Raw genomic sequence first — 14,844 nt, forward strand, 5'->3', positions numbered from 1 at the left:
GTGAAGTGCCAAGACTGCACAGGCACTGTCCTCTGCACACACAGGGGAAAGGTTTTCAGAAGTGCAGCTCCTCTGCCCCATCATCCCCTTGGCTGCACTCAGAAAACAGCTGGAAAATGTCTTACAAAGTGTTGGCTGCTGCTGGCATTCCTGGGAAGGCCAGAGTTGGACACGCGCTTCACAGGTTTGATAGCCCTCAATGTCCTTCCAAGCACAACCCTCCAATGCAGGTAGTGAGAGATGCTCAGCAGAAAGTTTTTTGTGGAAAGATCTCATCTCCTAACGCTTAATTATCTCTGTTTTTCCACAATAACCATGAATGCAGCACAAGCCTCAGCCTCTGGCACACAGATGAAGAAATGAAGAAACACAAAGAAAAAAATAAATTAACAGTAACAACAAGGCGAACCAGAGATGTTCCTGAACAAAAAGAAACCCAAATCCAAGATGCCTCCCAGCAAAACCAATAGTAACACTATCAAGCTCCAACCTGAACCAGGCTGTCAAGCCCTTGCTCTGTGACCACATCCAGCCATGGGAAATTATCCCATTCCCAGGGTAAGGAGCCCCTTGGGAGCATCCTCAGACTGGGATCCTTTGGGCTACACCAGTTTGCTGAGCAGCAAACTGGAGCAAGGCTCTCCCTGACCTCAGCTAACCCTCCTAGCAGCATCACAGCAAAAATCAGCAGCTGGCATGAGCCAAAACCATGACTTCACGAGATCATTTGAAAACCTTTGCTGAGAGAAAATGCAGCAAGCCATGACAAGAAATTAAAAGCTGGGGTTTAGTCCACAGAGGGCCCGTGAAGTTACAAGGAGAAAATGCTGCCACAGCAGTGCCAGCCACTGGGGAAAACCTGGGGCAGCCCTGGGAGCTGAGCCTGCAGCAGGTGAGGGGGATCTGTGCTGGTCCTCCCCTTCACCCACAGCTCAGCCCATGCTGGAAAGGGCTCCAGGACTCCTAGGACACTGGGCAAGGCTGTAGTGGACTCTTCCAGTGCTGCTCATATGCAGCATTACAACCTCTGTCTCCAGAGGCTGAGTCTGCAAATCAGTCTAACAGCCATGGGATGTTTGCACAAACCAGCCATTTCCTTGCTTTAATTTCCTTGAATTACAAGTCTCCTTTCTCAATACTGGAATCCCTGATTTGCTTTACACAACTGATGTATGCATTATTTGCATCAGGACAATTAATTTCATGAGTAATGTCACAGATTACGTGAGTTTGCATCATATTCTAGGAAAACATTAACAAGGCTCCATCCTGTCACAGGAGGGCTGCACTTCAGGAAGAGAAATACAACTTTCTGCTCAGCCAGTCCCTTCACACTGTCAGCCATCTGGACAGGAAAGAAATCATTCTTTCTTGTACTAAAGAGCCTTTTAGACACACCAGTTCCCACCAGGACTCTGGTGTATTTACCCCGTGAGAGAAAGCCTGTGTCCCAGGAGCTCATCTTTCAAACACAAGCCCACAGCAGAGAGGGAGGATATTCCCCATCATACAGGCAGGGAACAGAGAATAAGAAAAATTCATCATTTTATTTTGCCAGGAGCCCAAGGGCAGCCTGTCTCAGAGAGAATGGCAGTACCTCAGTGTCACCTCCTCTGCATCACACCCCATGCCTCACAGGGCCCCTACTCAAATTGTGGCTGTGTAATAGGCAAGTCAGACTGTTAAAATAATGGAAGATTTCCCGGTTCATGGTTTTAAAATTTGCCTGTTGGTGTTTCTCCCATGTTGGTACTAAAGTAAAGAGCAGCAGCACAGGAGATTAATGCCCCACAGCCTCTCCTCCAGTAACGAGGGAGAGCAGGAGATCAGGAGATACCCAAGGTGCTTCTCTTCATTAAGATTCATGAGCTAAACTAACAGGGCAGAAATTAACTGGAAAGGAAATAAGATTTCTCAAAGATTCATTTGATCTGAGACAAAAGGGAATCATTATATAAATAGAGCAATTACTCTAATTAAGGCTTCCCTCCATGAATCTCTTGACTGAATGCTGCAGCTGCTGAAAACAGTTTGGCTGCCTATTATGTAAGGCAAACAAACCCACGGTCTGGGGTGTCATTAGCCCTCAAACAAAGGAGAAGAAAGATGGTTCTATGGCTCTGTCTGTTAATGCCTGTATTATTTTTAATGACTGGAAGCCAGCAAATTTTTTAAATTATTTTTTATATATTTTTTTAATATAAAAAGCTGCTCATTTTGAGCCAGAATTGTCTTTCGCTCTCCTGGGCAAAGCTCCCATCAACCTATCAACCTCCATCCCAGTCCTGCCGGGTGATGCTCACAAATGTGCCTCATTTCCCCATGCAAGAGCAACCCAGGGCTTGCACACACGAGTGGGTCACAGGAGGTGAGGGTGAAGCACAGCCCAGTTGCACTAAGAGGTGTGATCAGAGAGCTGTCCCATGGAAGTCCTTGCACTTTGGGCAGCTCAGCCAGTGCCTGGAATCCTCTTGACCTTCCCTGAGCACTGTGCTGCTGAGAGCAGGCCTGGAGTCACCGTGCCTCTCTCAAATGCTACCTCTGATTCATCTGAGGATTTGCTCTGACAGCAGAGTTAAGAGGCCACGTGGTGTTTCTGCTCCTCTCCTGTGCACAGAGGGATCAGTTGCTGGAAGCCCTGATTGCTACCAGTGCAATCTGTTGTGGTGCTGAGCCATGATGTGACCCCACAGGGCGTGGGTACCCCCACAACTGCAGTCCTGGCCACACAAAACTGGGAGCAGGTGAAATCCTTCAGTGCAGAGAAGGTCCAGCAAGCACAGGGCCAGGGTTCAGAAGTACAAGACTGCCCTGAAAGCATTTTAAGGAGAGGGGGGAGGAAGAGACAGAGTGTGAAATATCTGTTATCTCCTTTTCCAGATAAAAAAGGGAAGGGAGGTAAAAGTAAGTCTTCAGCCCAGCTCCCTAAAAGCCAGAAGACTGTAACAATAAGCATGACAGCAGTCACATGTCCAGTGTGCCAGCCTCAGGCAAGGAGGACAAAATGTCAGTGCAGTGGGTATTAAGCAGATAAATTTGATCTCCCTTTCCCCTGCTGCAGAAATGGCTGCTCGATGCTGCCCAGACAGAGCTCGAGGGAGCAAGAAGGATTAACTGGATTGAAAACAGTGCTGAGCAAGAGAATAGCAAAATAAACCAAGGTGGGCTGACTAGCAAAATAAACCCAGGTGGACAGAGTAATTCCCATGTGGGACAGACACATCTGGCTCCAGATCTCCCAGTGGTGTAAAGTGATGAGACTTTGCTGACTGCCACAATGAAATGCTGTCTGAATAGCTACAAACTTCCTCACTGTGCTAAAATCTACCTGTTTCCTTGCCTCTCCCCACCCATCAACAACCAACTCATCAACACTAATGCAGAATAAAAAGGCCACAAGTATCAAGTGCACTGGCCCCTGAGGATAACTAGTGACTTTTGACACTACTGCTCTTGGTACTTCTGTAATTAATAATAATAAGTAGACACTAACTTCAGTCACTGGCTATATGGAATATTTGACAAAGGTTTTAGTCAGGATGACTGACCCAGGCTGTGCTTTAGGAACTGAGGAGTCTCACCCCCACAGAGGTCACCAGCTGCAGGGGCTGCTCAGACAATATCAAAATCCCGCTCTTGGTTTTCAATTACCACAGTCAGGCTACAGGTACAGCATGGGGAAATGCAGGTCCATTACTAAATCAATACATCAATCAGAGTAGGACAAACATGAAGGAAAAATGAGCATCACACTTATTAACAGACTGGGAGCATGATCCCGCTCTCATTTTAAACAGGATTTTAAAATCTCCCTTGGGTTGCAGGGAAAAACAATTAATCCTTTTCTGATAGTCCTGTCAAGAGGAACTGGGAATCTGTTACACAACCCTGGGTGGTCTATTTACATAGGGCCAAGTACAAAGGGGACTAAAGTGCCCTGAACAAACCTGTAAAGTCCAATTAAGAAAAAAAAAAAAATACTTCAAAGGAGCCTTTTTTTGTAGTCCTGGTTATATTTCAATTCTTTTAATTTTAAAGTTCCTGAAAAGACACAGCATGTCATAAAGTTCAAAGCTGCAAGGATGAGTAAGACCTAAAGCCCTGGGTAGCTCAGTGAGAGTTTTGTTCCCTCTATCACAGTGTGAAGACCTCCCAGTTAGATGGACTGGCCCTTTCTGCCAGGGGCTGCACAGCCAGAGCTGGCCCCATCATACAGCAATCATTCCCAGGCCAGGTTGGACCCAGATTCTCAAGGGAATCCTTAGGATTCACCACAAGGCTGGATTTTAATGGACTTCACCAAACCCCTTTTGTGGGTCTTTAATATCAGTTTAGATACAGCAGAGCTGAGGAAGGAACCTGGGCCACAAGTCTCAGGCTCAGACACAGGAATCGCTCCTTGTGAGCACCAGGGAGCGAGGAGAAAAAAAAAAGATGGGGAAGACAATGTTGGCACTATGAATACACCTTCATTTCCCCCATCCCTGGCAGGAAAGAGGAGGATGAGTCACACTTGATGTTACAATAGGCTGGTTTAGGAGCTTTTTCTGAAGTAAATCTTGAGCTTGCACACTGAAGACCTAAGTGAGAAGCTAATTTCAGCCTGTTGGAAAAGGAATGGTAAAAGAGCTAATGACTATTTCAAGATTAATTTGGCCTTGGCAAACTCCATACAGATATCTGTAGTTTTCTTTCAGAGTGAATTATTCAGAAGATTGGGACTATCACTGCAGGGAAGAGAAGTGCTGAAGAAAGGGGTGTGATCAATCAACAGAAGAGATTAAAATCACTGGGGAAAGCTGTTTGCTGTTTGAGAATTAGGAGAGAGACAGCAGTTACAGATATGGATGTACAAGTGCAGGCAAATTAGGTAAGAAGGAACCTGTGGTGGGGCACAGCCTTGTCACTTCACCATGGTGTGTTTATGGCAGAAAAAGTCTAGGCAAGAGATCATTTGAAACTGCAGAACTCCTCCCCAGCTGGGAAACAACAGGCTCTAAAGCCCTGCTTTTGCAGCAGTGGCTGTGGAGCCAACCAGGAAATGCAAGATGAAAGCATTTCTGACAAACAAAATAAAGGAAAAATGTGTACACAGATCCAGCACGGAGCTTCACAGAGAGGTTTAAATATCAGCTTCATTCTGAAAGCCAAAGCTTAATCAAATTGTGCAAGAGAATTTATGGAGACTGCCAGCTCTGAAGAGATGCCAAGGAGAATAATTTATTGGCATTTGAAGGCACTTTTAATATCTATCTGCCTTTGTTAGCAGGCTCCTCAGCTCTGAGGATAAAGCAATGAGCTCATCCAGCTCCCTCTTTGATTTCAGCGGGTCCACCATCGTGCTGTCCCTTTTCCTTTTGAACTTTGCCTCAAAAATACATCTGGTTCATTCAGAAACAAGTTCATTCTGCCTATTCCAGTGCTGAATGTGAAACAGATTATCTGCCTTTTTCTGTCACTTGGAAAGGAAGAACCTGACCCAGATCAGCAGGATACAAATGCAAAGGGGAGACCCAACTTGTGCAGAGTGACACAAGGACACCAGCAGCATCTGGCTGCCTCTTTTCACTCCTTGGAGGTGCTCAAGAGAGGGCTGGGAAGCACAAGCACTGGGGTTTGGTCAAGTTTACACAGGGGCCAAACTGACCGCACAGGACTTAGGGAAAAGGTGAGGCATGAAGGTAGCAGAAAGCACAGATGTTATAGTGAGTGATGTGCTCAGGGAGGAGGCAGACACCCCTGTGGTATCTGAGCTGGTGACAGCTACTCCTGACCTCCCCTTACCCAGGGGTGCTCAACCCCAAACAACTGCTGAGTACGAACAGAATAAACTTCTCCCAGGTCCAGAAGACCTCGCCCTCCTGCTGATGTCAGGGGAGAGCAGCTGCAGCAAGGAGGCAGCTGGGATCACCCACACCTCTCCTGAATTCAGACATCCTCGGCAGCAGTTTGGAAACATCCCTTTCCCCTCCACTCCTCTGTCACAGCAGGCTGTTTGCTTTGATTACATTAAAAAATCCGCCTCTAACTCTTTCTGTGTAAGAGCTCCATCCCTTTGCCTCCTCTCCTCATCATGCATTTTCAGTTTGCCCACAGTGGTGGGGCCCAGTCTGGTTCAGCACAGAGAATTCACAATCCACAAAGCTTTTCAGAAAACAAGGGGTCCTCACCAGGGCTTTGGCACTCAGGGTGGCACCCTTAGGGTGGGCAGCTCACTGCTCCCACAGCACAGCTCCGCGCTTGCTTTGCTTTCTCTCCTTTAGTAAGCTGGATGAAGTGTCCCAGGGAATTTTCTTTTTTATCTGCATGTGGACACTTCCAGTACTTAAAGCTTATAAAAACCTTATAGAGCTTATAAAAAAGAGGGAGAGGGACTTTTTACACAGGCAGATAGGGACAAGGGGAACAGTTTTAAACTGAGACAAGAGATATAGACTAGCTATAAGGAAGAAATTCTTGACCATGGGGTGGTGAGGAACTGGCACAGGATGTCCAGAAAAGCTGTGAATTATCCCTGAAGTGTTCAAGGCCAGGTTGGGTGGGGTTTGGAGCAACCTGATCTGGTGGCAGGTTTCCCCACCCATGGCAGAGGGTTGGAATTAGATGGTGTTTAAAGCTCCTTCCAACCCAAACCATTCTGTGATCGCTCCAATCTTTCCTTCTTAGCCCATTATGTTAAATGCCTGCACAGCCTGAATCTCCAGGGGCTTTGCTGGAGCTGTTATCCTGCATCCAGCCAAACTGGACTGCCCTGTGCACTAGCCACGTGGGACATGAGCAGCTCCTCAGTATTTCTTTGGAATGACAATTTGTACTTCCCAGGGAGTCCTGGATTCAACTCATACACACAAACATAGTAATAAAATTTATCTCACTTTATCATCATTTAGGATTCCTGAAAAATTATGGGAAACACTGCTCCTTTTCATGACAAGGATGGACAAAAGAAGGTACCCTTCAAATACAGTTTTTCCTCACCTAGTATCAGCTGCAAACTTAGGGAAGAAGAAAACCATACACATACATACACTTTCCTAACTTCCACCAAAGTTATTTCTATGTATGCACATGGATACACATAGGAAATCCCAGCTCCCTCACCCTGTGGTCTGACAGCCAGAAACAAGTCCATAAAACACAGGCCAGGACCCTGCTCCTTCTGGCCCACAGAGCACTGTCATTGCTGCAGCTGGGTCTGAAGCAACACTCCCAGACAGGACAGCCTCTTGGAGTTAACCTGACAGTGCAAAGGGGATTTTACAGAATTCTGCAAGAACAAAGGCTCAGTGGTATCTGGGAGGGGAAAAGGAACTCAGTGACACAAAGCAGGAGAGAGTTCACTCAACCAGACCATTTGCCTTTTCAGTCACTTCCAGGCTGCTGTTCTCTAGAAACACAGATCAAGTTTTTCTTTTGCACCCTTGGCACTGCAGTGCTGATGCAATTTTTCTCATGCTTGCCCTCAGCCAAGCTCTCTCACTTTCCCACCCTTCTCACTCTTCACACTAATCCTGGGGCATTTGGGCTCCCCGGTGCTGTTCCACCTGTGCTGAGAGAGAGCACAGGCTGCTAAAACCACAGCCAATTTCCTCTGCACCTTCCCCTTTTCTTGTCTGGTGTTTATTTTTCACACAAAAGCCACTTGGAGGTGGATATAACCACTTCTGCCCACTCTCTTAACTCCAGAAGTATTTTTCTCAAAATGCATGTCTTTAACCAGCTGGAGGAAGAACAGGCTTTAGTCTCGTTTGTGTCCCCAAAATATAAAGCTATGGGCGAGGCTGCCTAAGCCTCACTTTTGAAGGGAACATTTCAGCTAGGCCAGAAGTGTTGCAGAGCTTCATTAAGACTGGGGGTTAGCACAAAAATGCCAAGAGACATCCTTGGCTTTAGCAAAGCCAGCTGTGACAGGAGTTTGGAAATCCAGGGTGCAGAAGGCAGAGTAGTGCTAAGGCTTCCCTAGGGAGATGCTGCTTCCCAGCCCCTGCTGTTACCAGGCCCTGAGGGTGAAAACATCTAAACTGCAATTGCTCATCCAAATTTCCAAGCCTTTGGGCCAAGCACTGCAACTTGAGATCACCAGTCCATGGGGTGACTCAATAGGCTTAGCCCTGCTCTCCTCATCTGAAACCATGCTTGGAAAGGAAAATCCCTGCAGCTTTCCCTGGGAATTTGCTTCCCAATACGCCACCAACTTCTGAGACCTGATTTTCAGTGTGTCTCTCCATTCTCCCCTCAAACTAAGCTGCCTGTGAGCCAGGCAGTGTGGCTGAATTGCCTTTGAGAAAGCCATGCACAAAGTGAGTGAAACATGCTGCCAAACCCCCAGCCTGCTTATGGGAAGTAAGAGGACTGTATTTCATTTTGCATTTCACTCAGCTGAATCCCAAAGCTTCAGCCTGCCTGGAAAGCTCCCCTCTCTGCTCCAGCACTTTTTGGTGATGACAATTAACAAATTCAGAATATTGATATGCTGTAACAAAGTTATCTCTGGCTGCAGTCTCCCTGTAAGAGATTTGGTGCAGCAGCCTCTGCTCTCTGCACACTCACAGTTTGTCCCTCTCAGTCTCTCCATGATCAGACCCTGGTGACTGCTCTGTCAGCTGATGGCAAAGAGTATTTGAAGGAATTAATTTGACACACACAAACCCAATAGCTCCTTGTAAGTGCCATGAACTCCTTGTAACTGCATCCAGGGAGGGCAATGGAGAAATCTTTTTCCTTCAGGAATTAAAATCAAAGGAAAATTTATGTGTAGAATAAGCTGAAGTGGTCTGAATCCATTCAGCAGCAATTCTCCTCTTTTGCACTTTTACTACTCCTACAAGCAAATCCATGCCCAGTTTGACATGCCCACACAAGCAGAGGAGAGCTCAGTTTGAGTCCTCTCCTCCTGACCTGAAGCATCAGTACCTGAATTTCCCAGTGACACATTCAGACAGGGCAGGGTACACAAGTGAGAAGTTCAACTTTCCTCCCCTGGGAATAGTGACTCCATCAAACCCTGCTGATTTACCTCTGTCCTACTCCCTCCCCAGCTCTTCAGGGGAAATTACAAGGACAAAAAACCACAAACCATTAGAAAGGGAAACAGATAAAAACCTTTTTTTTCTGGAGCACAAATATTTCTGCTTTCAATTCTATACAAAGTCCCAGAGCACTGAGGTTAGTTTTGTTTTCCTTGGTACCAGTGTTCACAAACCTTCCAGGAACACCCAGTGATGTAAATGAGGTCCTAAGAAAATAGTTTTGTTATTATCAAGAAACTGCAAAGATGAACAGGGTGCAATCATCAGAAATCACTTGGTTTCTGATGGGGGAAATTGGTGAAATACAATTACGCAAAATGAAAGCCAAACGAGGCAACAGCATCTGTGAAATGAGTATTGAAACTTACTATCCTTGTTTAAAATGAAGCTCTTTACAAAAGCAAATGGATCAAGTACTTTCTAAACCTAGATATATCTATTTGTACAGCATCTCTAAGCACCTACACCTAAGTGCATCCTCCTAGCAGAAGAATTTGATTTTCATTCAGAGCTTTGTACCATTCAAACTCGGTGAATTCTCTCTAGTCCTGTTCAAGGCTAGAGACCACAACTTTTAGTGAGGGGATAATCCAGTTATTAAGGCTACCAAGGCCTTAGCTTGCAATACAAGAGAATCCAGGTTTAATTCCCTGATTGTCCACAGGTTTCCCGTGCCATGTAATTACTTACAATCATTTATGTCATTGAAGTAGTTGGATGCTGATTTTCCAGAGCTCTCAGTATCATGGTTAGGAAGCACTGTCACAGCTCTAAATCAGAGAGCTCAAGTGCATGTTTTGTTGGAGAGAAACACAATAGCAATTAGAAGATGATCATTTAGTCATAATGCTGCATCTAAGAGAAATATTAGCATCAGAAAGTGTGTGTAAAAAAATCTACATATTTAGCAGCTAGAAAAATCTACTGTCTTTCTCAAAAAACCCCCAGGTTTACCACTCTGTTATACTAACACCTAAAAATACTGACCAAACATTATCAGTGCACTGAAAATGTAACACCACACTGAAAATGTCACAGTGATAGTATTTGTTTATATTCAAAAGAAATCCAAATGTCTTTGTGTGTGGCTTCCATTTTAATCTAGAGCCCCAGACAATCTCTTAACAGGATGCTTCCTTCCCACTAAAGCCAACATGCCCTGGTGCTTCTTTAGAACTCAGTGTAAGAAGGAAAGGAGTAAGGAAGGAGCTCTTCCAGTGAACAGCAGCCACTGTGAAGCTGCAGAAATTCAGCCTGTAGCCAACTATCACCAGTGCTGTGGAATCAGATGCAACAATCACCTCCAGGTAGCAGCCACACTGAGGAACTGAAGGTCCAGTGAACATCTCAGTTGTCAATTCCCACTAGTTAATCCCAAGACTCCTGGTGAATGCCCCAAATCTCAGCCTTTTTCCCCAGAGCAGACACAGTGTAGTGCTTCTCTTGAGCAGTGCATGTGCATTTCAGAGAGGCAATTCTGACTGCATTTGTTTGTCACCAGCAACACATAATACAGCAGACAAGCAGAGGGGCTGGAGAGAATTTTGTCAGGCAAGGAACCAGCAGTTAATGAGCTGACTGGGTTTTGGAGATGCTCAGTGCTTTCTATTTAAATTCTCAGCTCCCTCCTCAATTCTGGCCCTCTTCCTCCGGTTCCCCTCATCATGTTCCTTGTCTGTTAATCACAGAAGGAACCTTAAACTGTTAAAATTTAGGCTCTGAACACAAACTAGAGCAGCCTGGGGTGACTGCAGCTTGCACTGGCTGTTTCTGGGAGGCCCTATCAGAATGAGGAAAACACTCATTTCATCAAGAGGCTCAAACACAAGTGATATTTTATTACACCCTGAGGTTCCTGTTATAACAAGCATCTACACGACCACATTTTACCTCCATCTCATAATTATGCAATGTACCTGCAACAAATCCACTCCTCTAGTACTTGTCACTGCAGAAGAGGAATTGGTACTTAAGAGGTACTCAGGAGTCCTAGTTCAACCACCTAAACGCTGCTCCAGAAGCTGCAATGAGTCTGAAGTTCATGTTTATATTTAAAATATGTAGTGAGTTATTTCCAAAACCCAAGAGAGCCTCCAGAATCACAAACAATCAACTCTGAGCACAACTTGTGATTTCAAAGCTCCTCTTACTCCTCCAGGAGTGGATTTTATTGTCAGTTGATTTCTGTAAAATTTATCAGATATATTTTCAGCTAAAGGAAGTTGTTGCTTGACTCACATACAACAGAAACCCTTCAGCAGGAAATTTTCAGATTTCAGCTACTAAAAACTCTCCTCTTTCCCTCAAATGGTTCCATCATTGACTACCCCATTTTGTTGGGTCAGTGCTCCATGAGTTTCTATAATTTACTACCTTATCCAATTACTTCTTAGATCCTCTATTACCATAATATTTATTGGCATCCACTCTTAAATGCATCTTTGTCCACAGTACTTTCTCAAAAAAAACGGAATACGCTGATCCTTCTCTTTCCAAAAGGTTCTCAGAGATATCTGGTGATGTGATGAGGGTCAGGAAGAAGTCAGTAGCAGAACAGCCAAGTTAGGTCTCTCAGTTCATAGTTTAACATTCTTGTCACAGAATCACCTTTTGATTCTTTACAGAAAAGCCAGGCAGATCCAGTTCATTTGGCTCACACACAGCCCAAAATCTTAAAAGCTTAATTCTCATGTCCCAGGCAAAGATGTGAATAAAATAACTCATGGAAAGAGTTAGGAATATATAGCAGGACAAGGACAGAGTGTCACCAGCAACAGCTCTCCTCAAACCCTTTGCTGTACAGATCCGTTTTTTCCCCACACACACAAAAATCAAACCCCTGTCTTTGCATGCAGACAGGCAGCAACCCTGGAGGACACTGGCATCACCAGGGAGATCATCAGGAAGCCTTCACTTCTTAGCCATATGGTTGCTACTGATTAAACCTTGTATTTACCTGCTGCTTTTGTTCTGGGAGATGACCACACACTGTCAATCATTAAGCAAGCAGGGGAATGCCCAGACACACAGACAGGCTCACACTGCCTGCCAAGTTGGCTACTAAACCATACAAAGGCCATAACTATGCAAACATACTTAAGTGTGGCAGGATGTTTTTTCTGTTTACTCTTCAATCTGAGATAAGAAGAGGGTCAGGGTCAGGGCCTCGCGTGATTTCTATGTGTCAATATCCCAGCCCTGATCTCTTTTGCTGGAATTAGGCTGGAGAAAGCTACGAGAGACAGCAAACAGCCAAAGGAACTCACTGCTTTGAGGATTGCCACTGCATCCTGCTGGAGCCACGTTGGGTAGACGACTTCATCATTCAGAATGGCCTCGAAGAGGTCGTCCTCGTTCTCGGCCTCGAAGGGCGCGTGGCCGCACAGCATCTCGTACAGCAGCACCCCCATGGCCCACCAGTCCACATCGGGGCCATACAGCATCTCCTGCAGGATCTGCAGCACAGGCAGGAAAGAAACACCAACCCTGAAGCTTCATATCGGAGCAGGGGAGGAAAGAAGGATTTGGAAACAGTGATACAGAAGTTCTCGCTAGCAGCACTCTCTGTTAAGCTGGTGGATGTCCAGCATCATAAAGTGATCTCACTCTGGGAACCCCCAAATCAGCACAAAGCTTCATCAGATGCTTTAAGCAACTCTGAATTAGCTTGTCTGGGTGTGGTAGTTTGGCATTTAAGGAAAAGAAGTGGGAAGTTAGTGCTAAAAACCACCACACTGGGTCACCTGGGAAGCAAGCCCTTAGAATGATGCTGGGGTTGAGCTGGAGGAGAAGGGGCACTCCAGCAAAACTGGCTGAGCCTCAGAAGCAGCTGAGCAGCCACATGTGTGAGCTGACATCGCCTCCTCCTTGCCCTTGGGAAGAAAACACCTACCTGGCTCCAGCAGCAAGGCTTTCAGCTGGAGAGGGGAAGCTGTGTGAGTGTGGGAGAATGGTGCTAACATCAACCACAGACAGAAATTCAATTGTGTTGAAGGATGTGAAACCTTGTCAGAACATCTGGCAGCATCTGGAGGGCAGCTGTTCCTTAAAGAGGTGTTTATTAATTTTGTAGTGAGATTGGGGAATGACAGAGAGTGTGAAGAGGTAGAAAAAGGAACTGTGTAATGAAGGAGAATTCAATCTCCTCTCAAATCAATCTGGGATAGCATCTGTATGTGCCTCTCAAAATTTTTGCAGCTGTATTTCCATTTTTCACCTCACATTTTCTAGAGAAAAATATAGGCTTATTTTGGTGCATACAGCAGCCTGAAGATTTACTCAGACTTTACTTCACAAGAGGCTGATAATGCATCTAAGGAGGAAACCTTGAGTTCAGCAATGAAATTAGGCAAAGCCAGAGGCACTGTCATTTCCAAAGCTCACCTACACTTTTCACATGGTGGCCATTTTCCTGACCAAAGAAAGGTTTTCTGTACCTCTGGAGCAATGTAGTCTGGCGTGCCACAGAAGGTGGCTGTGGTGATGCCATCGTGAATGCCCTCTTTGCACATCCCAAAGTCTGCCAGCTTGCAGTGCCCCTCGTAGTCCAGCAGCACGTTGTCCAGCTTCAGGTCCCTAAAATGAGAATCATTCAGAGTCACTGTGTGCTTGGAGCAGCCCCACACAGATGCAGGCACCATTCCAGGCCTCAGAAGCTCAACCTGCAACCTGTTCAAACCTCATCATCATAAAGAAATAAACAAAAGGCAGGCAGGAGAGATTTTCTTTTGCTTCATCTCTTACAAAAGGGAGGAAGAAGCATCATTCTGCCAATGGCATTTAACGCAGGCAGGTGCTGCAGGAGTTTGCCCACATGGGTTTCCAAGCACACCAAAAGCCTGGCTGGCAGGGCTCCTGCTTGTTTAGCTCTGGGACTCACTGGAGCAGAGGTTGCCAGAGCTGTCAGATTGTGTAAGGATGCTGTGATGTAGCAAAATGCTGCACACAGGCCACATTCAGATTCAGCAAAGCTGCACTGGGGCAGACACTGGAGCTGGGGAGCAGAGCAAGGCCTCAGCAGAGGGGAAGCATGTTCCCTACTCTCCTGAGGTGCTGGGGCTTCAGTCCCAGATCTCCTTGTGATGCCCTCACTGGAGTGGGGACCTCCTTGTCACTGTCACAAGAGACCTGCAGCCCGACAAGCTGCAGGGGGACAGTTTTCCAATACATCACCTCTAACAGCCTGGGAGCTCCTCATCGAAAGTAGAGCTGCCAAAATGACAGAGCCCTAACAAAGCTTATCAGTTTGCCTGCCCTTGAGATTGCCCAGGGAATAGCCTGCAGCCAGGAACACAGCCAGAATGAACGGGGTCATCTGCAGACTTGGGCAATGCCTGCCTAAAAATACACCAGCTTGTAGCACCTCTGCTTTGCAGCTGTCAGACAAGGTCCAGGCACCACTGCAGATGCAGGAGAGGAGCTCTGATGGAGCTCTGAGCAGCACAAACAGGTCACAGTTCATTTTCTGAACTGTCGTGGGTGCTGGCCCAAGAGCTGTCCAGAGCTGTCACAGCAGCACTGTGACAGGTGAGGCCTTGACAAAGCCACCTTCAAAGTCATTCTGATGCCCACATCAGGATCAAAAACCTAAATACATTTTAGGGTCTCAGAGCCCCTTCATGCTGGATCTTGCCCTGTGGTTGGATATTTATTTCTCTGGGAAGGGGGAACAGTAGGGAGAGTGGTAGTGTAGGTGGTGACATCTCCCTGTCAATATAAAAACCTATGGCTGAGCTGAAATCTGAATCTAGCTTGATCCTGTTCATCCTCCACCTATGATCCTAAAGTGAAAACCAGGGGGTTGATGGCTCTGTAG

At 46.0% G+C, this 14,844-nt stretch overlaps 1 protein-coding gene across 3 annotated transcripts in view; it reads right to left on the reverse strand.

The window, feature by feature from the left end:
• The window catches only part of PRKCH (protein kinase C eta), a 147,213-nt gene that overhangs the window by 40,488 nt on the left and 91,881 nt on the right, over nt 1–14,844 (reverse strand). For all 3 annotated transcript variants that reach the window (XM_086895149.1, XM_023927374.2, XM_086895150.1), the window contains 2 exons: nt 13,466–13,604; nt 12,296–12,484 (listed from right to left, as the gene is read on the reverse strand). In XM_086895149.1, coding sequence (XP_086751275.1) covers nt 12,296–12,484; nt 13,466–13,604 — 328 coding nt within the window. The remainder of the gene's footprint in view (nt 1–12,295; nt 12,485–13,465; nt 13,605–14,844) is intronic.

The sequence above is a fragment of the Cyanistes caeruleus genome, chromosome 6, assembly GCF_971803275.1.
Source record: "Cyanistes caeruleus chromosome 6, bCyaCae1.hap1.1, whole genome shotgun sequence".
Lineage (NCBI taxonomy): Eukaryota > Metazoa > Chordata > Aves > Passeriformes > Paridae > Cyanistes > Cyanistes caeruleus.